The following is a 27,947-nucleotide window of genomic DNA, read 5'->3' as shown; positions in this document are numbered from 1 at the left end:
TAACACTGATAAGCGACATCCTTCCACTTCAGCAATTTATTTGTTATGCAGTTATGCAATCAGATCGTCTGTTTATAACGTTCTCATATAATATCTAAGTAACTATTTTCGAGCTCATAAAGAAAAAATCAAATCATTCTGTTGAGTATAATAGAAGTTATTAAAGTTCAAAAACTGAAGCGGCTACCACAGCCCTATAGTAAAAGCTTAAATGTATTCTACATTAAAAAATCCAACAAACAGAATCCAATAACCAGAAACGATTGCCAAATTTTTAGCTGCTGCTCAGGCAGCAATAACTGAAAAAGCTGCACCAAGTACCTCACAACCAACAGCCGTACCATCAGAGAGAAAGTGAGTTATTACTAAGAATTGATGGTGTACAATCGTGATCCGTAAAGGTAACAAGCTAGGAAGAACAACTGATCGCGAACAACAAGGCATGAACGATGATGATGACAGGGGCGTGTACAAAACCGAGAGAGATATGATTGGCCACCAACATGCACAGTGGGACGAGCCCGGACTTAAGTCCATATATGAATGTTATGCGATATTCTCACTAATATTTTTCTCCTATCAGCTGAGCCATCAGTCATTTTTGCGAGATTTTAAGTGATTTGAACGTAAAATGAATTTTTGGCAGCTTTTTTAAGGGCATAATTCAAGTGTTTTTTGCATAATTTGACCATAGGGACTACATCCGGTTATTTTCGTTTTTCAAAGAAATGGTTGATTTTATGCATTGCATTACTTCACCAAAATTATCTGTGTGATACTACATTACATCGTAAAATCGCCAAAAATAAGTCACTAGTTGGTTTGGTTTGTGTTTAGATAACTGTTTGTCATGAATTTTTATTGAACTCGAACTTCTAATGCGATAACAACAACGACGCCCGTGAATGCCCGCTGTCACACTATACTCATTCGAAAGCTTTTAATTTTCTCTATAAAAAGGGTATATGCTAGCTTTGCGAAAGTTGCGATAAGCAATCAAAATTTTAAAAAAACTGAATGGAGACGCATGGTTATTACTGACATTGAATTTGAATAATCGCTTTATAGCTAGAATAATGACACGAATACATGTAAAACTTTCAAATAGCATTGAGAGCATGATCTAAAAGGGTTTTACTAGTGATCAAGAGTATGGAGCCGAGTGGGAAGTATGTTTTTTTAGATGGTAGGGGTATTAAGAATGATTGAAAATCAGTAAATATTTTCAACCATCTGAAATAGGTTATAAAATGTTTCTGGAACTATTTTTTGCTAACTTGCGCAATAACTGTCAAATAGAGTGAACACAGTTGAGTTCTAGTCATTTGGTAAGACTATTTTGATCCAAATTTGCATAGCACTGATATAGCTTAAGGGTATGCGATATTATCCAAATAAAATAATACCATTTTTAAACGAACCATATGCACGAAAAAAGGGTTTTGGATTTATTTTCATTTAAGATATAAAATAAGCAATCTAAGTAACTTAAAACACACCTTTTCGCAGCCATCGTTAACCATCTTGTTGATTGTAGTTAAACATTTCACTAAGGCGCTCAAAATATTTGGTTTGAAAATGTAGCTTTCATGTCAAGTAACCCACTAATGAATTAAATGTTCCAAAATTAGTCGAACACATATTATTTGATCCGTAGAAACAAAATAGTCATTTCTGAAGCTCCATCATGAGATGTTAATTAATTAAATAATTTCCAAAATTACTATTGAAAAAAAATCAATATAAAAGACAAAATACTTTTGAGCCACTCTAATAAATAGTAAAATAGTTTTTTTTATTAAAATAAAAATTCAGTGCACAAATACATGTTCAAAAATTTTTTTTGGACCCTCGCAAAATAATTTGTTGAGCCACCCTAACGTATAATGAATTTTTTTTTACATGTGTTAATATCAAAAACGATTTAGCACACGAAAATTAATATACACAAATTGCAGAAACGATTTCGAAAATTTTGCGACACCCTAATGAATAGTAAACGTCTATTTTTGAAATATTTTAATACCTTAAACGAATGCAGCGTAGTTTGGACTTTAGTCCACCCTTTGTTCTAAGTCGTGCCACTGTGACATGGCAGCTGGCAAGGAAACAAATATTTCCCCGCCGTGACGAAAGGTCACCGCGCACAATGGCAAGTTGCGTGTCGAATGGTACTGTAAGAAAATTGAAAAATTGTAGTACAAGCGTCCTGTTTTATTAAATAGGCTTAAATATATTTTGAAGCTGAAATGTTTGTCTCCTGTGCTACAAAATAAATAGGAGTATCATGAAATATTAAAAGAAATATAAATTAATAGCGTCCCATTTGGATCAGTGTAACTACGTTAAAAAGCTTTCAATTTTCGAAAAATAATTCGTTTTTCCAACGAATGGCAGCCACACGTGCTACGATGTACCATATAGGATATAAATTGGCCAATGTGTTTCGCCATGTCACATTTTCGGTGGCACCAGTGAAAATAGCTTCAAGCCTGTCGTGTGCGATGTCGACAATTACAGCCATATTTACGACAATGTGTTAATTGTGGTTCGAATTCACGAATGTTCCACGCTCACCGAACACCACACCATAAATAAATCCAATCAGCCGTATAGGCAGGTAACATTGTTCACCAAATTGTATTCCCCTCTTAATCCGGAAGCGTTTTTTGGGTTTCCAACACTCCGAGTCCACCCGTTTAGTTTTGATGATGTTTATTCTGTTTAGTGTATTTGCTTAACAAAAACGACCCGGTCGTCATTGTTTGCTTCTCTTCTATTTCATTCTAGCCGTGCCAGTCGCAGCGGATCATCGGGTGGTGGTGGAACCAGCGGTGCGAACCTGAGTAGCAATTCCCGAACCTACGATCTGTACGATGCGGAACTGGATGTGAACAGGGAAAAACGTACCCAGCGCCATCTGGGAGCGATGGCATCCGCCCAGGTGCTGTGCGTATGCCCGCTGATGATTTTGAGGTTAGTAGTTTTTGTGCGTTGGTTTGAACGTACCCATGTGCTTTTTTGTTGTGTGGGGTTTGGTCTAACATTCCGAGCTCCTTCGTCGTAGCTTGCTTTGATGTGCCGGAAAAGTAAATAAATCTACATAATTACTTTATTTCGTGAGTGCCGTTCCAAGAGGCATCTGTTCTTGTGACAGTCGTCTCGTGTTCTAGTAAATCGATAGCAGTTTTACTACCGTTCAATCATTTTACCGAAATAGGTAGCAGAGTTCGGACAAAAAGTTGCTTCAGGGAATTTTCCTGCCAGTTCCAATCAAGTAAAAATGGAACAAAGGCGTAGGTCGTGACCACGGTCTATTTTGACGTGCTGGGTCGGACAAGGGAAATAGAAAGGTTCATTTGCGTGTAAATTCAGCGTCTCCATTAAGATGTCAAAAAACTGGCAAACAGACCTTCTTTCAAGGGCTACTCCGATTCATTCTCACTAATTTCGCACAAATTAAATATCAATTTAAAATGTGTTGTCGACAGGGACGGGGGTTGAATGAGAACGGTTGGCTGTTCATTTAGCACGAATAAACGAATGAAAATGGCTCCTAGGAGACATTTATGATCCTTTTCAAATGTGCTCTTTTGCAGGTGGAAAGTGATGAAAGGAAAATTGTGTCTCGACGGGAAAATTGGAACAATTTTCTAGCGATATAAAATTAAGCGATGGTCTGCTACGACCAGTATGGTAATAACGCCTACTATGAGATTAAAAATAGGCCACCCACAGGCAATTTCTTGCTCGAATTTAGTTCGAAAAATTTCGATGATAAACTTTGAAGTCTATCAAGCAAAAAAAATGTAATTAAAACTTGAATCTCGTTACAAGCAATATACCATCCCGAGTCAGATATACCATTTGATCCAGATTGCTCTACAGAAAGAACCAGCACAATTTAAATTTTAAATTTCTGTTTCACATTTATGACAGTTAACAGCACACTTTTGAATTTACCTCTGGGAGCACAGCAGTCAGTAGGCTTTGCTGGTGTCTCTGACGGGGGGATCCACCGCAAGCCATTACAGTGTCCCCATAAAATACCGAGGGATTAACCGATCCGAATCACATTGCTTTGTTTGATGTGGGTTTTTCCCGTCGCCGGTAGCCTTCAGGAATTGGTGTGAGAGCTGTTTTATCAGTATTCATCCCGGGATTAAAGATTTTCCATGGGATGGCAAAAATTTATTCTGGGGCTTTCCAAAATCCCCCTTTACCGTGTAATGAAATAGTGGCCGGGAAAATTGTTTGTTTAGGAAGGTGGTGGAATCCCGAGGGATTCTTCCTATCCAGCTTCCAACGATGGATTACATTACGCCCGACAGCGATTAGAACTCCTTTCCGGCAGCTAACACCCAGTTAATTATGAATATAAATCCAACCGACGAGGCAAATCTTAAAAATATCAAAGTCACACAGCCGGATCCCCAATCTCGCATTATCCAACCAATTTAAACTTGAGCCAAATATTTAAGCCCCACAGCTACTGCCGAAACACACACAAAGCACCCGTCCGGAAGGCGTGAGGATCCCGCTTTTCCATCACATCGTTCGCAAACGGGCCGCCGAGGGTTGGATTATACGGCAATTTGTAGCGGAAAACCGTTTACCCCATTAATCAGAAAAACCAACGCTTCGAGGCACGCATGTTACACACAATATGGCGGTAGGTGGTGATGGTTATGGTAGCTATAATTGGCATATTTTTCAATTTCCGATTTCCACCGTATGCACCGTGTAAGGGGAACCACCGCGAATTTCGGTCAAACAGAATGGTTCGTACACTGAACGGAATTCGACCGCTAGTTGTATGTACATTTCAAACAATATTTTAATTAAAATAGGAACTATACAGATGTTTAATAACTTTTACTTGCACGATGATTCAGTCGCGTTTCGGCATCAGAATTGACAAAAACATTTTCTTATTCCGCATCAACGAATTGCTTGCCAAACAAGATGTTTTTTTACATTTAACAATCTTACTATCCACATCACAGATTCTTTGAATTGTATGGGTGAAAATAAAGGTCGGAATTGTAATCCTAGAAGAGTGTGAGGTCGGCTAAAAAAATCAAGCGTTAAATTTAAACTGTGAAAATTCGGCGCATGAATTGTTTGAGTAGTCTCTTGAGTCTAAAAAACTTTATTTACTGTGAGATTTTTTTAGCCTTCTTCGGAGAAATACGAAAGGATTCAAATCCTATAACTTGAGTAAATTGGGGTTTAGCGTTTCACCTTAGACTCATCAGGACAGTACAGTGCAGCCGACTTGATAACAATACATTAGTCCAAAAAAGGGACTTTTTTGTGTCCCCATGTAAACAAATGTCCACAGATGAGAACCCGTAAGCACAGATATTTTATATTTTAATGTGATCATAGCGAACCAAAACCGAAACATGGTTAGGCTTGGCCGCCCGGGGGAAGCGAATCATTTGAACTAGATACGTTACAAACTAGTAGCAGGTCATTACAAGAATAGGACACAATAAAAATTAAGTTTAAATGGATGAGAAAGTGTCCAAAATGTTAAATAAGTTTAGGACCAAAAATCAATAAATTCTATCTTGGATAAGAAGTAGTAAGCGTTAGAATCAGTTCAAAATTGATTTGCTGTGAGAGATTGCATTTGAAAAAAATTAATAGAACTGCAGAAAAAATGTTGTATGGCAAGCAGTTTGTAGCTGCGGACCGAAAAGCAAAATTTTCGATAAATCTTCCAGACAGTATTTCAGAACAATTTTGAACAATTTATTTACAGGTATTTTAGCTTATCGGCCTAAGCTAAAGCGGTGAATTACGTTTAACCTTCTGGAAGTCGCGAAGTACCTAGAGCTCATATACTTTTGATTTGCAAATAAAACCGCTTGTTAGAGCTGTAGACGGTCGGCTAAGTAAATAATAACACGACTAACAGAGGATTACATAGATTATTCAAAAAAAATCTGAAATGCTGTCTTAGTAATTTATCGAAAACTTCAAGTTTTAGTGCGCAGCTACAAACTGCTTGCCAAACAACATAGATCCTTGGAACTTCGAGTGTCATTAAGGAAACTTTCGAATGGAAACCTTCAGATAGTATTTCAGTGATTTCTAACTCTCAAATAGGTAAGCTAAAACCGTGACTTCGAGAAGCATCGCTTCTTAACTCAATGAAATTAAAAGCCTATTTTTTGTCGTTTTATCAACGAAAGAATTAAAACTCAGAAACATTCGGTTTTATTCTATTTCAAATTCATCAAAACTTGAGAACTGTGATACGCCCGGGAAAATAATCTTTCTATTTGTATGAAAAATGTAGTGCCAAAGACAATAAAAATTGGAATGAGAACGAGAGGATTTTCTGGGAACGAGAACAAGAATGAAAATGAGAATAAGGAAAAATGATAGCGACAATCGGAAGGGAGAACTAGAACGAAAATGAGAAGTAGTTGGATTAAAACTAAATGTTTATAGGACAGAGTGCTACTCGAAAGTTCAACAGCATTTAAGTGAAAGGAAACTAAACTGTCAGCAGAAGCGATAGAACTAAAATTAATACGGCAATAGCCAATGAGTATTAAAAATTAAGCATGAAAGCAGAGAAAAATATTATGTCTAAAACACAATCTATCATCACAGATCGTAAGCTGTTGGAAACAGACGAACACGCTTTCTCTATTCTAGTCTAGTCTACACATACACAGCCAATACATGTAGGGATCCTGGAAGATTGCAGACGTTCGCTTACAATTTTAAGCGGCCAGGCCAACTGTGCGGCAATTAAATTATTAATTTAATGAAGATTTTAATCAACGAACTATTTCAAACCTTAAATAAGGAAGAAACGTGGACAACCGTACCGACCGTTTCAATTTGATGGGGATTTGTAAAGTCGGAAGTCGTGAGTGTGTGCAGGAGGAAATTTTTTTATTGAATACAGATGGATGTAAGAAAAAAGCTTCTTTGAACAACTGTACTGAACATTCACGCAATGAGAAGAAGGTTAAGAATAAGAATAATGGTTTCTCGCCTCCCCGAAAAAATAATCACTAGAGTTAGTGAGACAAAGTAGCGCGGGGTGCACAAATAACGACTACTAATTACCTTGTTCCTGGGGCCCAATATCAAACCGGCTAACACTTAAGGGTTCAAGCGTAAAAAATCAGTTTTGTCATTTTTTTTTTTTCAGAATGTTAGGCGAAGTAAAATCATTTCAATAACATTCTGTAATTTTTCATGCAAAAATAACTGCGAGCGACTTGGTGACGAAGCTTTTTGTGGAAAGTCTCTGGAAAAACACGATTTGCGGTGTTAACTGCCATTCAAAAACTACTTGACTGATTTATTTCAATCTTTGCATACACATTTTATGTAAAAAAATATCCAACCCCTACGTTCAGTTTTTGAGATGATTTTTCAATTAGGAGGTTTTTTACTAATAAAATGGTGGAATTGATATTTTTCAAGTCTTCTCAAGATGGGCAACGCGCCAATTGATTTCTATTTATATTTGCAATGTGATATTTATTCAGAGTGAGGTATATTTTTTTCGTTAAGAAGGTGCAAGAATATTAAACAATAAACAAAGCACAGAAAATAAAACAAAACCCGAATTAATATCAAAATAATATGAAACCAGAAAAAAGCGGTAACTATTCCAAAAAATAGAAGATATGAAACGAAAAACGAAGACACAAAGACAAGTAAAACGGTATGAAAACAAAAACCGAAACAGGGTACAAAAAGTTGGAGATGTGTAAAAAACAGTAATCAAAAGACATTAAACAAAAAAACAGAAAATAGCCAAACGAAAAACAAAAACAAGAAATGAAAAGCAAAAAAATAAATAAGAAAATTAACACCAAAACAAAAAGAATGTAAAAATCGGAAGACTTAAAAACAAGAACAAAAGCAAGAGCAAGAACGAGAGCAAGATCAAGTGTAAGAGCAAGAGCGAGAGCAAGAACAAAAACAAGAACGGAAAAAAGGGAGATTCATGAGCAAGAACAAAAACAAGAACGGAAAAGATGGAGATTCAAGAGCAAGTAAAACAAAAAAAAATCAAGATCAAAAGCAAGAGTAAGAGTAAGAACAAGAACAAAAGCGAGAGCAAGAGCAAATGTAAGAGCAAGAGTGAGAGAATGAACAAAAACAGAACGAAAACAAAAAACGGCAAGGGAATGAGCAAAAATAAGAGCAAGAGCGAAAACAAGAGCAAAAGCAAGAGTAAGAACAAGGGAGAAAGCAACAACAAAAATAAGAACGAAAACAAAAAAGAACACGAGCAAGAACAAAAATACTACAAGAACAAGGACGAAAACAAAAAGAGCAAGAACAAAAACAAGAGAAAAAGCGAGAGCAAGAGTCAGAACAAAAACAGGAACAAGAGCAAAAGCAAGAGCAAGAGCGAGAACAGAAGCAAAAGCAGGAGCAAGAGCGAGAGCAACAACAAAAATAATAACGAAAACAAAAAAGAGCAAGAGCAAAAACGAGAGAAAGAGCAAGAGCGAAAGCAAGAGCAAGAAAAAGAGCAAGAGTAAGAACAAGAGAAGGAGAAAAGGCAAGAGCAAGAGCAAACGCAAGAACAAAAGCGAGAGCAAGAGGGAGAGTAAAAGCAAGAGCAAAAGTAAGAGCAAAAGCGACAGCAAGAGCAAAAGCGAGAGCAACAGCAAGAGTAAGAGCAAAAGGGAGAACAAAGAGATCGAAAACAAGAAAGAGCAAGAACAAAAACAACACAAAAACAAGAACAAAAACAAAAAAGAGCAAGAGTAAAAGCAAGAGAAAAACGACAGCAAGAGCAAGAGCAAAAGCAAGAGCAAGAGTAAGAACAAGAGCAAGAGGAAAAGCAAGAGCAAGAACATGAGCAATAGCAAGAGCAAGAGCAAGAGAGAAAGCAACAACAAAGATAAGAACAAAAAAGAGCAAGAGCAAGAACGAAAATAACACAAAAATAAGGACGAAAACAAAAAGAGCAACAACAAAAGCAAGAGCAAAAGCGAGAGCAAGAACAAGAGCGAGAACAAGAGCAAAAGCAGGAGCGAGAGAGAGAGCAACAACAAAAATAAGAACGAAAACAAAAAAGAGCAAGACAAGAACAAAAACAAGGACGAAAACAAAAAAGAGCAAGAGCAAAAGCGAGAGAAAGAGCGAGGGCAAGAGCAAGAATAAAAGCAAGAGTAAAAACAAGAGCAGGAGCAAGAGTAAAATCAAGAGCAAAAGCAAGAACAAAAGCAAGAGCAAAAGTAAGTGCGAGAGCAAGAGCAAGAGCAAAAGCAAGAGCGAGAGCAACAGCAAGAGTACGAGCAAGAGGGAGAGCAACGACAAAAATAAGAGCGAAAACAAAAAAGAGCAAGAGTAAAAGCGAGAGAAAGAGCAAGAGTAAAATCAAGAGCAAAAGCGAGAGCAAGAGCAAATGTAAGAGCAAAAGCGAGAGCAAGAGTAAGAGCAAGAGAGAGAGAAAGAGAGAGAGAGAGAGCAACCACAAAAATAAGATAGAAAACAAGAAAGAGCAAGAACAAAAACAACACAAAAACAAGAACGAAAAACAAAAAAGAGCAGAAGCAAGATAAAGAGCAAGAGCGAGAGCAAGAGTAAGAACAAGAGCAGGAGTAAGGGCAAAAGCAAGAGTAAAATCAAGAGCGAGAGCAGGAGCTAGAGTAAGAGCGAGAGCAGGAGCAAGAGCAAAAGAAAGAGCAATAGCAAAAGCAAGATCGAGAGCAAGAGCGAGAGCAAGAGTAAGAGCAAGAGGAAGAGCAACAACAAAAATAAGAACAAAAACAAAAAAGAGCAAGTGCGCAAGCAAGAACAAAAAGAAGAACGATAACAAAAAGAGCAAGAACAAAAGCAAGAGAAAGAGTAAAAAGAAGAGCAGGAACAAAAACAAGAACGACAAAAGAACAAAAGCAACGAAGACAAATCAAACTAAAACTGAAACCAAAACTAGTACAAAAACAGGAAATAAATGAAAATTTAACAAAACAACCACAAGAACGAAAAACCTATTTTAATCCACCTAGCGGTGCAATTGTGCCTTTCTCAATCATGAATTACGAGAATGTGTGCGTTGTTTATATTCATTAAAAGCTTTTAAATGCATATATTATATTTTATTATTATACATCACATGACAACTATATACAGGAAAATAAATCATTATTCGAGTTCTAAAATTTTGAAAAAGAAAAAACAGCCACGGTAATATTGAACTGAAAAAAGGTGCAAAATCGGCAAAGTCCCAAAGAGTCGATTTTTATAAAAAAAAATTTTTTTCGAGATAACATAAAATCTCGACGTTTCATGCATTTTATAGATGTTTGGCATCAAAAATACGAATTCGATTTCTGAAATTTCATGAGGTCCCGCCATTGAAAAAAAAAATTGAGTTCCGGCCTATATGGGAATTTCATATGTGACCGGACGATTTAGTCTATATTTCCGGACCCATATAAGCGATCCGTACGAAATTTTATATCTATAGGGATATTATAGCTATCATTTGGGACTAAGTTTGTGAAAATCGGTCCAACCATTTCCGGGAAACTGATGTGAGTTCGTAAATTTTGAAAGATGGCCGTTTTTCCCGGGCACTTCCGGAACCGTCTATGGTGGTCAATGTAGTCAACGAAAGTTTGGTTGGCCGTCGGTGACCTAGAACAGCAAATTTAAGTTGTTTGAGAGACATTTTAGCGAAATTTTTACCTTTTTTGCTTTCATCGGAGTATCGGTTTGAATCACAATTTGCTATGTGATCGACGGTTCCCAACCTGTAACTCCGGAACCGGAAGTCGGATCGGGATGAAATTAAATAACCATTTACGGGGACGCAATACCTTTCATTTGAGGCCAAGTTTAGTCGAATCGGTCTAGCCATCTCCGAGAAACCGATATGACTGTTATTCTGAATTTAGATACTTCCGCCGGGGCTTCCGGAACCGATGATGGTGGCCAATGTGGCCAAATAGACTTTGAATGGATGTTAGTGACCTAATACTACAAATCGAAGCAGTTGTGGTCACATTTTGGAAAAATTTTCACCATTATACATTCATTGCAGAATTTCTTAAAATCGACATTTTCTGCGTGATCGTACTCATCACCCTGTAATTCCGGAACCGGAAGTCGGATCCATTAGAAATTCAATACCAGCCTATGGGAACGTTGCACCTTTCATTTGGGACTAAGTTTGTGAAAATCGGTTCATCCATCTCTGAGAAAAGTGAGTGAGATTGTGTTCGCGTACACACACAGACGCACATACACACACATACATACATACACACACAGACATTTGCCGAACTCGACGAACTGAATCGAATGGTATATGTCACTCGGCCCTCCGGGCCTCCGTTAAAAAGTCGGTTTTCAGAGCAATTGCAATACCTTTCTATTGAGAAAGGCAAAAACGAATGACAAGGACAAAAACTAAGATAAGAAATAAGAACAACAACGAGATCAAGAGCATATAAAAGCAACCAGAATGGAATTTAAAAAAAGAGAACAAATGACAAGAAACAATAAATCAAGAAACAAAAAAACAGACAAAACGCGAAAAACCAAAGTGAAAAAAAATTCATGATAAAAAACAAGACAGGGAAAAAACGAGAAACAAAACCAAAAAGACAAAGTGCAAAAAAAGAACAAAAATCCACCAATGAAAAATAATGAAAAGAAACGACGAACAGCAAAAAGAAAACAAAAAACAGAGCACCACAAACAAGCAAAATGAAACAGTAAACAAAAACTAAAACCAAAGAGAAATAAAACTAAACAAAGCATTTTAAAAAACGAGAACCGAAACAAAATATAAGAATAAAAAACAGAAGTCAGAAAACTAAAAATCAAATACAGAAAGCAAAAAATAAAAACGAAAAAAGTTAAAAGATGAAAAAATCAAAAACAAGAAACGAAGTAAAAGATAAAAGAAATACAAAAATGAGCAGAAAGGCGAAACGGGAAATAAAACACAAAGAACAAAATCAAAAAAAAACAAATTGAAAATAGGAAAAAGAAGCCAAAAATAAAAACCAAAAAAGGCTACAAAAACCAAAACATAAAATAAACTATAAAGAAAACGAATTACAAAAACACTAAGAACAAATCCAACCAAAAAATAAACCAACATCGACAAAAAACGAAACAAAATGCAACAAACAAAAAAAAACAATAATAAAAGACACACGAAACATAAGAAACATAAAATAGCTAAAAAAGAACGATAAGCAAAAAGACACAAAAATACGAATAACCAAAACAAAATTTTAACCTAACACAAAAAGCCATAAAAATTATTCCATGATGTCATAGTTACTCTTTAGGATTATTTTCGTACAATTTCGCGACAGATTCGAAATCAAAAAGCCATTTTATTCGTGAACATTGCATAATGAAGGTTTATTTTGAATGATACCTTTGCACACAAATGAATTGAAAAAGCAGATTACTCGAACAAGCTGAAACTGTCGGTAAAATAAATTCGAAAGAAGAAAGAAAAATACTGGAAAAGTAAGGTAATTATTTGGGAAAATAAGCTATTATATTATTCAAGAAAAAAGTATTCTTGTTGGCAAACAATTTGTAGCTACGGACTGAAAAAGTTCTAACAGCTTTTTAGTACTACTTTTCAACTCTTTGGAGATTTTTTCTGGCGCAGTTTTGACAGATACAAAATACATTAATATGAAGTCTTCGGGTAGAAATAAATATTTCGGTAACTTTTTTTGTAAGATTTGATTTATTCGAAGAAATTTACAAATAACATTTTATAAATCCAACAATTTTTATTAGTTCTTTTGGAAAGCATTTGTTCTCGTACAAAGAACTGTTTCCAGAAACCATAAATATTCTTTCGAATAGTTTTGAAAGTTTTTATGACACTTTTTTATTTTATAGATGATCTATTCAACAAAATTCTTTAGAATAAAGGTAAAATAACTGTATGGATAGTCTTGTCTAATTTTTCAATAGAAACTCGGAAACATAAGAAATAGGAATTAAATCAATTTGGCAAATTGGCAAAAATAGGATTAAACCAATTTGTGCAGATTAAGTTGGAGTTTTTTTGTGTGTTCCGAATTCATCTCACAAGTATCTAGCACTAGTGATGTCTCGGGAAGCACGCACAGAGAAGCTCTAACTCAGACGTTCACATAGGGTGTGAGACTGTTTGGATTTTTGGTCGATCTGGCGCCAAGTTGGTGTTAGTTACTAATGAGATGAATTTGAATCACGACTTTAACTAAATAGGAAATAAATCTGAAAGCGAAAATAGATTAATTATTATTTTTATAAATTAAAAGTAGACAGTATACAAAAACAGTAAAAAAACACTAAGCTGTTAAAAAATCTGAAAGCAGGAATCAGTGAACTGTGAAATGTTCTTTCACGATTGAAAAATCAGTCCAGAAAAAGCAATATCTCTAATATGCAAAAACGTATAAACAAATAAAATGAAAAATCAGTTATTCAAGGGAAAAGAAAATCGCAATCAGATTGCGGAAAAGAAACAACAAACCAGAAAAACCCATTTCAATTTCATCGAAGAACGCAGCGCATATTTCTGGCAGCGGGACCGGTCACTAGCTACGACTTCCAGCATAGTTCACTTAGAGCAACGAGGTTCTTTCGAAGAATTTTTTTGCAGAAGCAAAACTGACCCGGAGCAGAAAACTCTTGTTGCAACTTTCAGTAGAGGACAAAGACGAAAGGCGTCCGTGAAACATCGGCCCACATTATGCACGCTACGATGACATTAGTCCAAAGAGAGATTAGTATTCTGGGATCGGAAAAAAATAGTGCGAGGATCTAAACCCGCAACGATATTAATATCCGTCTGCCACAATTATGCAAGGGTGTGGGAGGAAAACGAAAAGCCACATCGACGGTGTGTTTTCCGTTCATTTTCCCCCCCCCCCCTTATTTTCTATCTATCTGCATCGTAATGGACGCTTCGTGATGAAAAAAGAGCCGTCACCCGTCAGCGCTTGCTGGGATGTCTCAATTGTTGGATGCGCTTTCAGTGCGTGTAAACAGAAGGAAAAATGTCCGGCGAAGAGGCGAGGGCGTTGGCTATCATCCTTGAAACGCATTCATAACGGTGGTGATCCGCTTAACTAGCCCTGACTTCCTGTTTATCAATTCCGAACGGGTCAGTGAGTGAAAAAAAAAGTTGTACTGGGAATGTTTCATTCGTTCCGGAGCGGTTGCACCGGATAGAGTTCACTTTTTTCTCGAAGGAAATTGAAATTATCCTGGTTGGAGTGGTAGTTTCTGGAGAATTGCCGGAACCTTAGCGTCATTTGTTTTATTAAATTGGCACGGTTTGGTGGTCAAGACAAAACGAGTGCATTCGCGCGGGGTCACCTTGACGTTAATTTCTATCACGGTCCAGATCTAACACGTGCTTCGGTTGGGTTGAATACTGTTTCCTGTGTTATTCTAGCGTTTGAATTATCTCCTAAAATAAGCAACTTAAATACAACACGTTTTCATTGGCGAGAGAGAAAATTAATCAAATTTCCCGAGCACAAAAGGGTGACCCCTTCCTCCGAACACAGCACCGGGTATTTCCTATTTTGTGTTCTGCTACCAGTGATTTTTTTTCTCGATCCCATGCCCTGTTCAAGTTAGATCGTCGGAATTCGAATGGTTGGATGATGTTACGCTTCGCTCCATTCTTTGCAGGCTAGCCCGGATGACACTGGTGGAAACGTACGAGAATCAGGCCCACTTTGACATCACCTATCTGATGTTCGTGTGGATTGCATTCCTGCCGACCGTCATCGTGCCTTGGATTTATGCCAGCTGGGTCCTATCGAGGTGAGTTTGTGGTTGCAAAAAAAAAAATGGGAAACGCTTGACGTAAGTTGTGATCGGCGTAAACGACCAAGCGTTTCCATGACGATAACATTAAATCTAAAGAGCCGTAGGATTTACCACCAGTAACCCATACAAGTGGCGACCCTGAAAATGCCACAATTAACGAGCGTGCTTCCACACCCGAAAGCGCAAACATCGCAAGGAAGCCGCTGAAATGTCGTAAATAAACACAGAGCCAAACCGCAGCACCTCTCACCACTCCAAACCTCCTTTTGGTTGGTACTTGATGTGAGGCGGTTCATCTGTTGGCGCTGGCTTGTTATTTGGTTTTAGACCGGCATCGTTAAAGTGAAGCTAACAGAGCTCTTCACTAGTCTGGTTCTGGTATTTTCATTTTCTTACATTGGCCTCATAGCTCCGGCTTAGTGGTTAGTCTCACCCTCAAGCCATCATCAGTGCCATTATCGGTCGGCCGTGTCACCATTCAGGTCGAGCGTGGCTGTGTTTTTATCAGGGAAAAAAAGCTGCTCGAGACTCTTTAAGTTTGGGCCCGATTACAAAGAAATGCTGAAAAATTAAAATCGAAAATACGCCAAAATAGGAAATAGAAAATAGGAAATAGAAAATAGAAAATAGAAAATAGAAAATAGAAAATAGAAAATAGAAAATAGAAAATAGAAAATAGAAAATAGAAAATAGAAAATAGAAAATAGAAAATAGAAAATAGAAAATAGAAAATAGAAAATAGAAAATAGAAAATAGAAAATAGAAAATAGAAAATAGAAAATAGAAAATAGAAAATAGAAAATAGAAAATAGAAAATAGAAAATAGAAAATAGAAAATAGAAAATAGAAAATAGAAAATAGAAAATAGAAAATAGAAAATAGAAAATAGAAAATAGAAAATAGAAAATAGAAAATAGAAAATAGAAAATAGAAAATAGAAAATAGAAAATAGAAAATAGAAAATAGAAAATAGAAAATAGAAAATAGAAAATAGAAAATAGAAAATAGAAAATAGAAAATAGAAAATAGAAAATAGAAAATAGAAAATAGAAAATAGAAAATAGAAAATAGAAAATAGAAAATAGAAAATAGAAAATAGAAAATAGAAAATAGAAAATAGAAAATAGAAAATAGAAAATAGAAAATAGAAAATAGAAAATAGAAAATAGAAAATAGAAAATAGAAAATAGAAAATAGAAAATAGAAAATAGAAAATAGAAAATAGAAAATAGAAAATAGAAAATAGAAAATAGAAAATAGAAAATAGAAAATAGAAAATAGAAAATAGAAAATAGAAAATAGAAAATAGAAAATAGAAAATAGAAAATAGAAAATAGAAAATAGAAAATAGAAAATAGAAAATAGAAAATAGAAAATAGAAAATAGAAAATAGAAAATAGAAAATAGAAAATAGAAAATAGAAAATAGAAAATAGAAAATAGAAAATAGAAAATAGAAAATAGAAAATAGAAAATAGAAAATAGAAAATAGAAAATAGAAAATAGAAAATAGAAAATAGAAAATAGAAAATAGAAAATAGAAAATAGAAAATAGAAAATAGAAAATAGAAAATAGAAAATAGAAAATAGAAAATAGAAAATAGAAAATAGAAAATAGAAAATAGAAAATAGAAAATAGAAAATAGAAAATAGAAAATAGAAAATAGAAAATAGAAAATAGAAAATAGAAAATAGAAAATAGAAAATAGAAAATAGAAAATAGAAAATAGAAAATAGAAAATAGAAAATAGAAAATAGAAAATAGAAAATAGAAAATAGAAAATAGAAAATAGAAAATAGAAAATAGAAAATAGAAAATAGAAAATAGAAAATAGAAAATAGAAAATAGAAAATAGAAAATAGAAAATAGAAAATAGAAAATAGAAAATAGAAAATAGAAAATAGAAAATAGAAAATAGAAAATAGAAAATAGAAAATAGAAAATAGAAAATAGAAAATAGAAAATAGAAAATAGAAAATAGAAAATAGAAAATAGAAAATAGAAAATAGAAAATAGAAAATAGAAAATAGAAAATAGAAAATAGAAAATAGAAAATAGAAAATAGAAAATAGAAAATAGAAAATAGAAAATAGAAAATAGAAAATAGAAAATAGAAAATAGAAAATAGAAAATAGAAAATAGAAAATAGAAAATAGAAAATAGAAAATAGAAAATAGAAAATAGAAAATAGAAAATAGAAAATAGAAAATAGAAAATAGAAAATAGAAAATAGAAAATAGAAAATAGAAAATAGAAAATAGAAAATAGAAAATAGAAAATAGAAAATAGAAAATAGAAAATAGAAAATAGAAAATAGAAAATAGAAAATAGAAAATAGAAAATAGAAAATAGAAAATAGAAAATAGAAAATAGAAAATAGAAAATAGAAAATAGAAAATAGAAAATAGAAAATAGAAAATAGAAAATAGAAAATAGAAAATAGAAAATAGAAAATAGAAAATAGAAAATAGAAAATAGAAAATAGAAAATAGAAATTTAGAAAATAGAAAATAGAAATTTAGAAAATAGAAAATAGAAATTTAGAAAATAGAAAATAGAAAATAGAAAATAGAAAATAGAAAATAGAAAATAGAAAATAGAAAATAGAAAATAGAAAATAGAAAATAGAAAATAGAAAATAGAAAATAGAAAATAGAAAATAGAAAATAGAAAATAGAAAATAGAAAATAGAAAATAGAAAATAGAAAATAGAAAATAGAAAATAGAAAATAGAAAATAGAAAATAGAAAATAGAAAATAGAAAATAGAAAATAGAAAATAGAAAATAGAAAATAGAAAATAGAAAATAGAAAATAGAAAATAGAAAATAGAAAATAGAAAATAGAAAATAGAAAATAGAAAATAGAAAATAGAAAATAGAAAATAGAAAATAGAAAATAGAGAATAGAAAATGAAATGGAAAACTGAAAATTGAGAATTAAAAATTGAAAATTAAAAATAAAAATTTTATATTTGAATTTTCAAATTACAAATTCCAATTCAGAATTTGAAATTTAAAATTCAAAATCAAAATTCAAAATCCAAAATTTAAAGTTTAAAATTAAAAATCAAAAATTAAAAATTTAAAAGTTTAAAGATTTGAAAATTCAAATTTCAAAACTCAAATTTAATTTTAAAATTTAAAATGATATTTTACATGCTAAATTTTATATTTTATATTTTATATTTTATATTTTATATTTTATATTTTATATTTTATATTTTATATTTTATATTTGATATTTTATATTTTATATTTTATATTTTATATTTTATATTTTATATTTTATATTTTATATTTTATATTTTATATTTTATATTTTATATTTTATATTTTATATTTTATATTTTATATTTTATATTTTATATTTTATATTTTATATTTTATATTTTATATTTTATATTTTATATTTTATATTTTATATTTTATATTTTATATTTTATATTTTATATTTTATATTTTATATTTTATATTTTATATTTTATATTTTATATTTTATATTTTATATTTTATATTTTATATTTTATATTTTATATTTTATATTTTATATTTTATGTTTTATATTTTATATTTTATATTTTATATTTTATATTTTATGTTTAAAAATTTCTTTTCTTCTCTTCCAGACCCGCCAAGGAGCGACTGCGCGGCTACCTGCGCCTATCATCCCGGCGAAACACCAACACCAAATCCGAACCCTCGATAGACGACGGTAGTTCCCCACCGGGTATCAAAACACCTCTTTCCACCCAGATGTCGACGGTAAGTAGCAGCCATCCACCCTCAACGATGGTCATATCCTCCGTCCCGGCTGTAGATCAGCCGGGTACAGAAATCCGACGGCAAGCGGCAACTTTTGCACAGGTCAAAGCGTTACCCTCGATCGACCGGTCCAAGTCTCCGGCCGAGGTCAGCAGCAAATCCCAACAATCCAGCGTGGAGGGTAGTAAGACTGAGGACTCCGTCACATCGAGACTATCAAAGGAGTCTGAATCGACAACGAGACGACCGAAGCGGCAACTTCCTCCACCGCTACGCATCGAGCACAGCAACTTCCACAAGACTCCATCCACGAAGAGTCGCAGTTCTTCGGGAACGGCAGTTCAGCGATCCTCGCTGAGATCGAACAATAGTCGAACCGGTTCAAACCACAGTAGGAATCCAGTAGACGTAACAGCCGAAGAGGAGGATGACTACAGCTCTTCGCTGGCGGGAAACGGCTCGAACATAACCTCCAGTACCTACTGTAACATCAACGAGCGTGAAGTCGTAGCTCCAGAGATTTTCGCCGCTCACCGGCAGAATTCCGTGCGCAAGTCAGCTTCCCCCTACTACCAAGCAGCCAACACGGATGAACTAAACGACATCGATTCGGACTCGGACATCTACCAACGAAGAAGCACCAGGTACGGATCACTCTCCAAACAGGACTCCGGCATCCTAAAGACCACCCCGTCGATAATATCGGTCAACGAAAGTGAGTACTCCTCTCGTAAAGGTTCCCTCAGTACACTCTCCCGCGATATGGAGATCATAGACCGGTTGGAGCGAGAACGCAGCATGGACATCCAGGAGATGATCCAACGGGAGAAAAACTACGAATACTATCTGGCGCGTCAGAACTCCAAGCTGAAATTCTCGACCAACTTCGATGACTACTTCGAGGAGGAACCTCCACAGCCGGTTAACACCCGGTCCATCTCGCCGCACGTCGTCCGGAACGTAACGGCGGCGAATCGCCGCCGCAGTAGCAACTTGAGTTATTCTTCCGCCAAGCGGGATAGCGGTTACGAGCAGTCGATAGTGGGGACACCACCGGCACTGCTACCGGCTACGCCGGTTGCGGCTCCACCACCGCTACAGCCGGCGCCAGCGCCGGTTCCGATAGCGACAACGGGAGTTCCGATTAATTCGGATGCGTATATGTACAATAGCCGGGGACCCCGCAGATCGCTGGAGTTGGAGAGGCAAAGGTTCCCGCGGACCTATAGCTCACGATCGGCGCGCAGTTCGACCAAATCTCGGGATAGAGTTAGCTTTCATGACGATATCTAGGTTCGGTGGTTTGATTCTGGTGGGGTCGGGGGAAGTTTGTGCCAAATTAGGTGACCGTGAGTGGGGAATAGATTTTGTACAAAGTAAAGAGCTGTTGAACGTTTTGAAATTATTAGTAAACACACGTAAATATTTATAAATGTTAGCGAGGAGACTTGAAGATTTTATAAAGTTTGAATAGATTGTTTGAAATTTGCTCATTGTGAAGAGGAAGTGTGTGGGAATCGAAACGTTGGAACACTATAAATATGTATAGAAGAGTGTTTTAAAAATGTTGACGGGAAGCTGATAGGTGAAAAAGTTGGACTTTTTTTTAGTCTAGTCATAATTTGCTTACGTCAATCGACATGGCTAAACAAATTGGGACAATGTCAGTGGTTTTTATAAAGAGAGGGGATATCCTTAACCTCTTGGTTCTCCATACCTGCACTATTATGAGACCACTATTAAGTATTGCTTTGCGAAATCTTGGCCCTTGGCACTTTTTCTTTTGTGTTGAAAATTCATATTTTCCTCCATAGCAGCTGTTTCTTGCTCGTGTCCAAAGTGCAATATATCCGACCTGCGAAGATCTGCTTCAAATGTCGAGACGCCAACTGATCCGGATACGTCGACCATCTTGACCGACATCACACTCATTCGCAGCTAGGTTTCTTCTTCGACTTAAAGGTGTTGCTAGCTCGTAGTCTTATCCTTACTGTGTTACTGTGCTTATCCAGCGGTGGATTGTATTCCTTTGTTGTGTCATTCAGTTCTCACCATTGACCCCAATAATTTCATCAACGCTAAGTGACAAGGACCACTTACTCTGTTCTCCGACATGCCCACATTATGGACAGACAGATGACGAATCATGACCGAACGGATGAGGGTACTGTCCGAACCATGACCAAGCAGAAACTTCGGCATCATGTAGAAGGTTGCTTTTTCAAGCTTCCTTTTCACCTTGATCGAGAGAAACCGGTATCGGTGTATGTCTATCTACCTATCTCCACCAAACACCAAGCCATTAAGTCAGGTCTTGGCATTTTTCGTATTTCGTTGGTCTTCCCCTGCTATAGTCCTGAACGAGTAAGAGCAAGGATGTGAAGTATACAGATCGGAAAACTAGAAGAACAGGCCTAATATCTTACGGGCTTAACTTTTGTCTTCTGCTAATGAGGGTCGAGCTTAGGCAGCATAACTACGAATCACTCGAGCTCACAACATGTCTCCATGCCGTCGGTTCTCACGGTAAAGATGAACGAGTCTGTCTATGTCAGGAGACGTGCTGTGAACTCGAGTGATTCGTAGTTATGCTGCCTAAGCTCGACCCTCATTAGCAGAAGACAAAAGTTAAGCCCGTAAGATATTAGGCCTGTTCTTCTAGTTTTCCGATCTGTATACTTCACATCCTTGCTCTTACTTGAGTACTATGGCTCTAATTTTCATACCCAGTAATCTCTAGCTAATTGTATGTCGTGAAAATGTAAAAAAATGTGACTAACATAGTCGAAATAAAAAAGGAAAAAAACTAAATGTCTTAGAAATTCATGAAGCAACGGTTCTTGAGTTCTGGTACTTTTAATGTTTAAACTGAGATTTTCAAATAAAAATCATGATTTTTTTTTCGAATCGACACCAGATTTCGACATTTCATAAATTTCTTAAACATTTGGCATCCAAGAAAACAAATAAAACTACATTTTCCAACTGAAGTCCCCCATCTCAATTCAAAATTTTTCCTTGCATCATAAAGGCATTTTTAACATTATACAAGATCTCGACGCTTCACGAAGAATAATGCGATTCCGCTCAAATTTTGCATGGGTTTTTTATCGAGATGCAATACTTATTAGGTGTGTCCGGTTTCAAAATTCAGGATGACCATAAATATTGGCACTCTACCGTGTATCAAGTATACTGAGGAGACAATTTTAGGAACTTTGTACTGGTTGGTGGATTGTTGATTAGGGTGCATATCATTAGCATACCGGTTATATTCCAGATAGCACCCACCCATCTTTTTGTACAAGCAACTGAACCAAAGATGCTTTTATGATCTATTGCTGATCAAGTTATTGACATATTCTTCGATCCAGTTTCTAAGAAAATAAGTTGCATCCAGTAATCTATCCAGTAAAGATAGATGACCACATTATTTCATTATTCAGGCTTTATTCTTTCAAACTATATCTCCCATGATTTCTGTCTCTTGATTCATATTCTACAGCTTTTACTTTGCGTCTGCTCTAGGCCCGTGCATAAATAACCTCTCCTGATATGCCCAAAAAATGCCAAAATGGATGTCGAACAAAATTCGTCATCAAAGACTCCAAATTTCTATTTAAAATCAAACACATTGAACTGGTTTCGACCGTACTCGATCTTCTTTACGATCAAGATAGTCCGCTACTTTTTCTATAATTTCTCTAGACGCCGAAATATTCAGCTGTGACAGATATCTCGAAAGTTCGCTTAGATAAAACTCAGAATTGTGATATTATGTCTAAAGCAAACAAATGATGCTACAGGCGGCAATACATTTATGAACTAACTAACGGGTTTACATACCCGCTCACAAAGTTGAGATCGATGGTGTAATTATCGGCTCTAGCTTGGCATGCGTGGATCTACTGAATGACGCAGGCTGTTTCAGACCCCTTGCTCCAGTGGGCGAAGATTTTGAATGGCAATCGCACCAGATGGGACAAAATCGTGTGTCCCTTCTAACTAGTATCGGGTGACCTTTGACGAGACTGCTTTGCGTCTTCTTCGATAAGGATCGTTTGCACGATCGGTTGTTTGTTCGCGTTATGCATGTAGTATTGCACTAATTACAAGCAAATGGGACTTTGTAGCAATATTTTTGAAGTAGAATACTTCTTACGTTTCATATAGGGGCCTAGCTTTAAAAAAAATGGGCTAAAATTGTCGTTGTACTAAAAGAAAAAATAAGATTTTTAAGCTATCTCGTTGGAAATATGTACAACAATTTTGTGTCTAATTACGTAGTATATATAATGGAAATAATGGATTTTGTGAAGTAATTAACTACTCCATGATTAGCCCGTACAATTCTACCAAGCAGCGAGCGTTGCTGGGACTGCCCCTTTGTCATCCAAAGAAATGCGACACACGTATAAAAGCAGAACACATGAAAAAAATCATCAGTTTGCTCTCTGACCTCGTAATAAGCAAACATTTTATGCCAGATCAATCTCTTCGGGGCAATATGGGTATTTCATGACTGCCGCCAGCAATCATTCCAATGATGCACAGGCGCGCCAGTTTCATGCATCCAATGATCACATATCACAGAAAAAGCAGACCACTGTTTTCTTTGCGCTGGAGATGGGATGGTTGGGCGTGAAAGACCCCGCTTTCTTGCTCTTTAAATTATGTGTGGCGTGTTCAGATAAATTCACTACGGCCCACGCTCCAAAGTGTAGTGCGGGTGCGATTGACGATTTTTTTTTGCACTGATTTCGAAAAATAAAATCGGTGCTGTCAAACATCGGACCGGGAAAGATCGAATGAAAAAAAAAAACGATTTTTCGAGACAAAAAGATCAATTTTGAAAAATTATCGACTTCACCCATTCCTATTCCGTTGTGCGAAGGAGATGATGTTGGCTTATTGGATGCTGATTTAAGGTTTTGCTGATGAAATGATGCGAATTGCTTTGCGTATGATCGTATATGTTGCAATAACCACAGTTTTCTAACGATCCGTAGAACCAGATTAATTGTATAACAGGTGCATACATCCATATTAAGACGGGTTTATTTCATGTTCGGCTTAATGTCTCAATGTTCTTTTCCTTATTTTGTGTGTGACTTTCGCGGCTCAAAGTTAAATGCTTTATTAAAAGTAATGTCCTGGTACTACATTCGCTGTCGGTTATTATCATACGTAACAATTGCAAAGTTATTGCGAGAATTCCACATTCATTTCAATAATCAGGGTCGATGGGTAATGTGGGTAGCATAGATAATACTACCCACTCGAAAATAACCTGATGAGATGAAGCTTAGGAGTAAGCCTAGCATTTTAAATTTGCCACGCATCGCAAGTGATTTATGTGAATGTAATGCAAACATGCGATATATTTCCAGTAATAATATGCGGGTACCATTATATTTGGATTGCACCTAGAAATACCGAAATAACTGGTTTTAATGCAGCCAGAAAAAAATTGCAGCATTCGAATTAACAGTCTATGTGTTACTTCACTTCGGTTATGTCCCAGATATTACCCACCCATCTTTTTTCTCTAAATGTTTATTTGACACGGCATTTGCAAAAGCTTTTTTACGCCGGGGTTTCTTTTTTACATATCATGTTACAAAAGTTCTTAAGACGTTATAAGAGAAAATCACTTCCTAATACTAACACTCCGAATAATCATCATTTGAAAATTGAGCAATGAAATGTAGTTAATCTTACCATTACCATACTTGTTTCTAACCCACGCCATTAATGTGTTTCTTTCAAATCAACTTCAATTTTTATGCCATCACTTTTATCGGTTCACATTCACTAACTACAATTTCACTTCATCGCTTTAGTGATAAAGTTGTTTTTCGTCCCATTGTCATACCTGCTTCCAACCAACGCCGCTTCAAAATGTTTTTCTTTCAAATCAATTTCAATTTTTCTGTTTCAATTGTCACTTCTGTCACTGCATCGTTCCTGCACTTGGCCACTCACCTAATTTGATGCTATCCAAACCTTGAGTACTTCGGTATGTGCATGTTGATGTCCCGTAAGGAAAGACACTTCAGTGGAATAATGTAAATAATTGCCTTCGTCCTGTTCATTGAATTAATTTACACTTTGAAGATGAGCTGTAACTGCCGCTCTAAGCATAATTGTCCCATGTATATAGGGAATCCCACAGAACATGGGACAAATATGCTTATAACGGCAGTGTTCGGGAAGAAAAAAAATGGTGGGAACAATATCAACTATGCTAGCTTCAATGATACGAATTGGTTGCTTAAATTTTCACTATCTCAAACCACACCGTCAACCAATTTATTGAACATAAACAGCCGATGACAGGTACTTTATCCTACTCTTTTAATCGACAGCTTTACGATAAGAATCGAGTTAAATCTGACGAAGTCCTTTTCTAGAATTTGGTGAAAGTTTGTTTAAGATTCTCGGAAAATGCTGCGCATTTTTCTAATGGAATCCTACCCATGAATGTTGTAAAGTCCTGCCAACAATTCCTATAAAAATCTATTCAAAATGTCGATGCAATTCTTTTCAGGGGCTCTGATCTAAATCTGTTATTTCGTTCGAGCCTTGAATATGATTTCATCGGATAGTCTAAAATATATGGGAAGGTTTTCTTTGAAGTTTCAAGTAAACAAAATAATGATAAAAATTCATTAGAATTGGAACTCTAAGGATGTCTCCATGGGAATTCTGAGGATTCGGTCAGAATTCTATGAAGCTAACCCTAAGAAGACTTGTGAGCGCGATTGTATCTGCATCCTGAGGATATATTTGTCAAATACCGAGAAGAACCGTCGAATTTCTGAGATTTGCATCAAATGCTCTATTTATTAACACACACATTCATCATTTAGTGAAATTTGGCATCGCATTTATATCAAAATTGTGTAAAATTATGTAGCTTATTTCACGAAATTGAGGTGGAAAAATTCGTGCAAATTTTATTGCTTTAATTCGCATAGAATTCAAGATTTGAAAATACACTCTCGGTCATGAAAACTCCACTACAGTACCGTGGTGTGGGTTTTTAATAATTTTGTTGACATCGGAAACGCGTTTCCAGACCTACACCCTACACCTACAGACAGTGACACACCTTCGAGGGGCAAAATATGCAAACGACAGTGTGAGTCGGGTGATTTTGCTACAAAGTACGGTACAAATTCATTTGAACGGAAAACACAATTTTTTAAAAGTAACCTGGCATCCCTGATGAAAATCATTTTGGCCAGACCGACGCCAATCTCTTGTTAAAGAATCACTATAATTTTTCGTGGTTTACACCTATCGAAGGCAAAGCAGGCGACGCAAATTTTCGGCACTAAAATTGCCAATGCTTTCAACGCGATGCTGTTCGTAGAGAAAGTTCATGGAAATCAGACTGCAAAATCTGTTAGTACTAGTAGTTTTGTAAAATAGTTTACAGTGAAAATAATTCCGGAAAAGTTGATTCATTTAGTGAAGAAAATTGGAGAGCAATAAAAAGCTGTCATCACTGTAGCTAAGGACCGGATTGCAAAAATTTTCGAACCAGAGCTTGTCAAGAGCTTCCCAGCAGTGGATGACGTAACCGTGTGAAAAGCTCGTTTTCACACTAGTACATAGAGTATCTTCTAATCTGCATCAAAAAGTCTCCCTCCAGGGATCCAAACCACCCCAATAATCCTAATCCTATTTTCCACTATTCGACGACAAAAGAAGCGAAACGATCTCCCTCCCCGAGATCCCTTCTCGATCTCCTCATCCTTCACCGTACCGTACATGGATGTGTCTATGCCTCTTTCGATACAACAAGCACCGGAAATTATGCCAACCTCGTCGCAGTGCTTCATTTGCCTACCAAGCACCGTATCCTCATTTTCAGTTTTAGCCATTTTAGCGTATTCTTTTGAATGGTTCAGAAGCTGCCAGCTAGAGGAGCGCCCCATCAGCATTTCGCATAAGAAATAAGATATTTGCATGTGGTGAGTGCGTGCACGTTAGTTGTTAGTTTGGTACCGGGGAAGGCGTCGTCTGCCTCCAGCGCAAATGCAATTTGGAGCGAAAAGTTAAATGATGAAACCTTTGCCTTTCGTTGCGTTGCGGGTTGTGGGTGGATTAATTTTGTTGCCTTATTTTCTAATTCCGTTTCCTGTACAGATTGTAAGCTGTATAACCATGGTTCAAACATTCTCCTAGCCCTTCGAACACGGTACTGGGGAAACCGAACGGAGTTTATCAGTAAGAAGTGGGGCTATGAATGCGAAACTATCCCTGGAAGGGATAGTTTGCATGCCAAGTAGCTGTCAGCATCTGCCAGCAAAAGTAAATCCAGTTTGGGTACGGACCAACAATTCCAACCGGTAAATTTGTTATCACTGAACCGGACGTTTAATTTGCTTACTAATCGAAATGAACAATTTTGAGTTGGATTCTAAATAAAATCTTATTGTTCGGAGAAAGCACCAGTTTCAATGGAAACCGGATTCCAGGAATCGGAAAACGCTCCATTAGGCCGGAGGGCATTCGTTAGAAAAGTATAATTATTACAGAAGAATGTTGAGACTGGATAAATAAACAACAAGGTTCAGTTCGAGTAATTGGAGATCTTCCATTGTAATAATTTTCTTTTTCCTTTCTCAATTTTTTCTAGTTTTCATTTCGTTCAAAATTGACAGCTGTGACGACCACTGAGGTGGTACAGTACACAGCCTGCTTTGACCAAGCAAACTGTGTACAAACCCTACACACCCACCCGACTACCCGGTGGGTGTCCCACAGTAGCGGTTAACCTCCGATTATTTAGTTGTGTTATTTACTAAATCGTAATCCTTGAAGCGAACTTTGTCGAATGACACTTTCCGCACCATTTAGTACCTATGAATAAAACAATACCTAGAAACTCATGCCGGTTGATGTGGTCGTCAAGCTCGAACAGTTTGCTAATTCTCTCTCTCTCTGATAGTGTTGCTTTTTTCGAGCTTTCTGTCACTTTGACCTAAATTCCGGGAAAGGGGGACAGTCTGATGAGATACTGTCATGTTTGCAGTGCATTAAATGGACGATTGCGTTTTTATTCCCTTCCTGGTGTGATGAACACAGATTTTGCATCACTTATGGTATCTGGCAGTCCTTATCTAGAATTGGTTGTCATTCTGAAATTTGTAAAATCAGCCGCCATGAAATTGTGGAATGTTTTAAGAGATTATGGGTAGGGAAACCGCCAGCTACAAAATAGATATCCATTATTTTTTCTGCGATACTTTTTCAAATAGACGTATCTATTAAAAAGACTCATTTCGTTTGGAAACGATCAATTTCAAATGTGAACGCAGCAAAATTGCACAGCCTGCCTTGATTTCGGGAAGTATATTGA

The 27,947-nt window shown here is 35.8% G+C and overlaps 1 protein-coding gene across 1 annotated transcript in view; it reads left to right on the top strand.

The window, feature by feature from the left end:
* The window catches only part of LOC131689504 (uncharacterized), a 150,685-nt gene extending 122,877 nt beyond the window's left edge, over positions 1-27,808 (top strand). The window contains exons 7-9 of the mRNA XM_058974641.1: positions 2,791-2,976; positions 14,671-14,805; positions 18,439-27,808. Coding sequence (XP_058830624.1) covers positions 2,791-2,976; positions 14,671-14,805; positions 18,439-19,867 — 1,750 coding nt within the window. The 3' untranslated portion in view covers positions 19,868-27,808. The remainder of the gene's footprint in view (positions 1-2,790; positions 2,977-14,670; positions 14,806-18,438) is intronic.
* The last annotated feature ends 139 nt before the right edge of the window (positions 27,809-27,947 follow it).

The sequence above is a fragment of the Topomyia yanbarensis genome, chromosome 1, assembly GCF_030247195.1.
Source record: "Topomyia yanbarensis strain Yona2022 chromosome 1, ASM3024719v1, whole genome shotgun sequence".
In the NCBI taxonomy this organism is placed as follows: Eukaryota; Metazoa; Arthropoda; class Insecta; order Diptera; family Culicidae; genus Topomyia; species Topomyia yanbarensis.
Note: the sequence above shows the minus strand (reverse complement) of the source record. Positions and strands in the feature narration are given on the sequence as shown.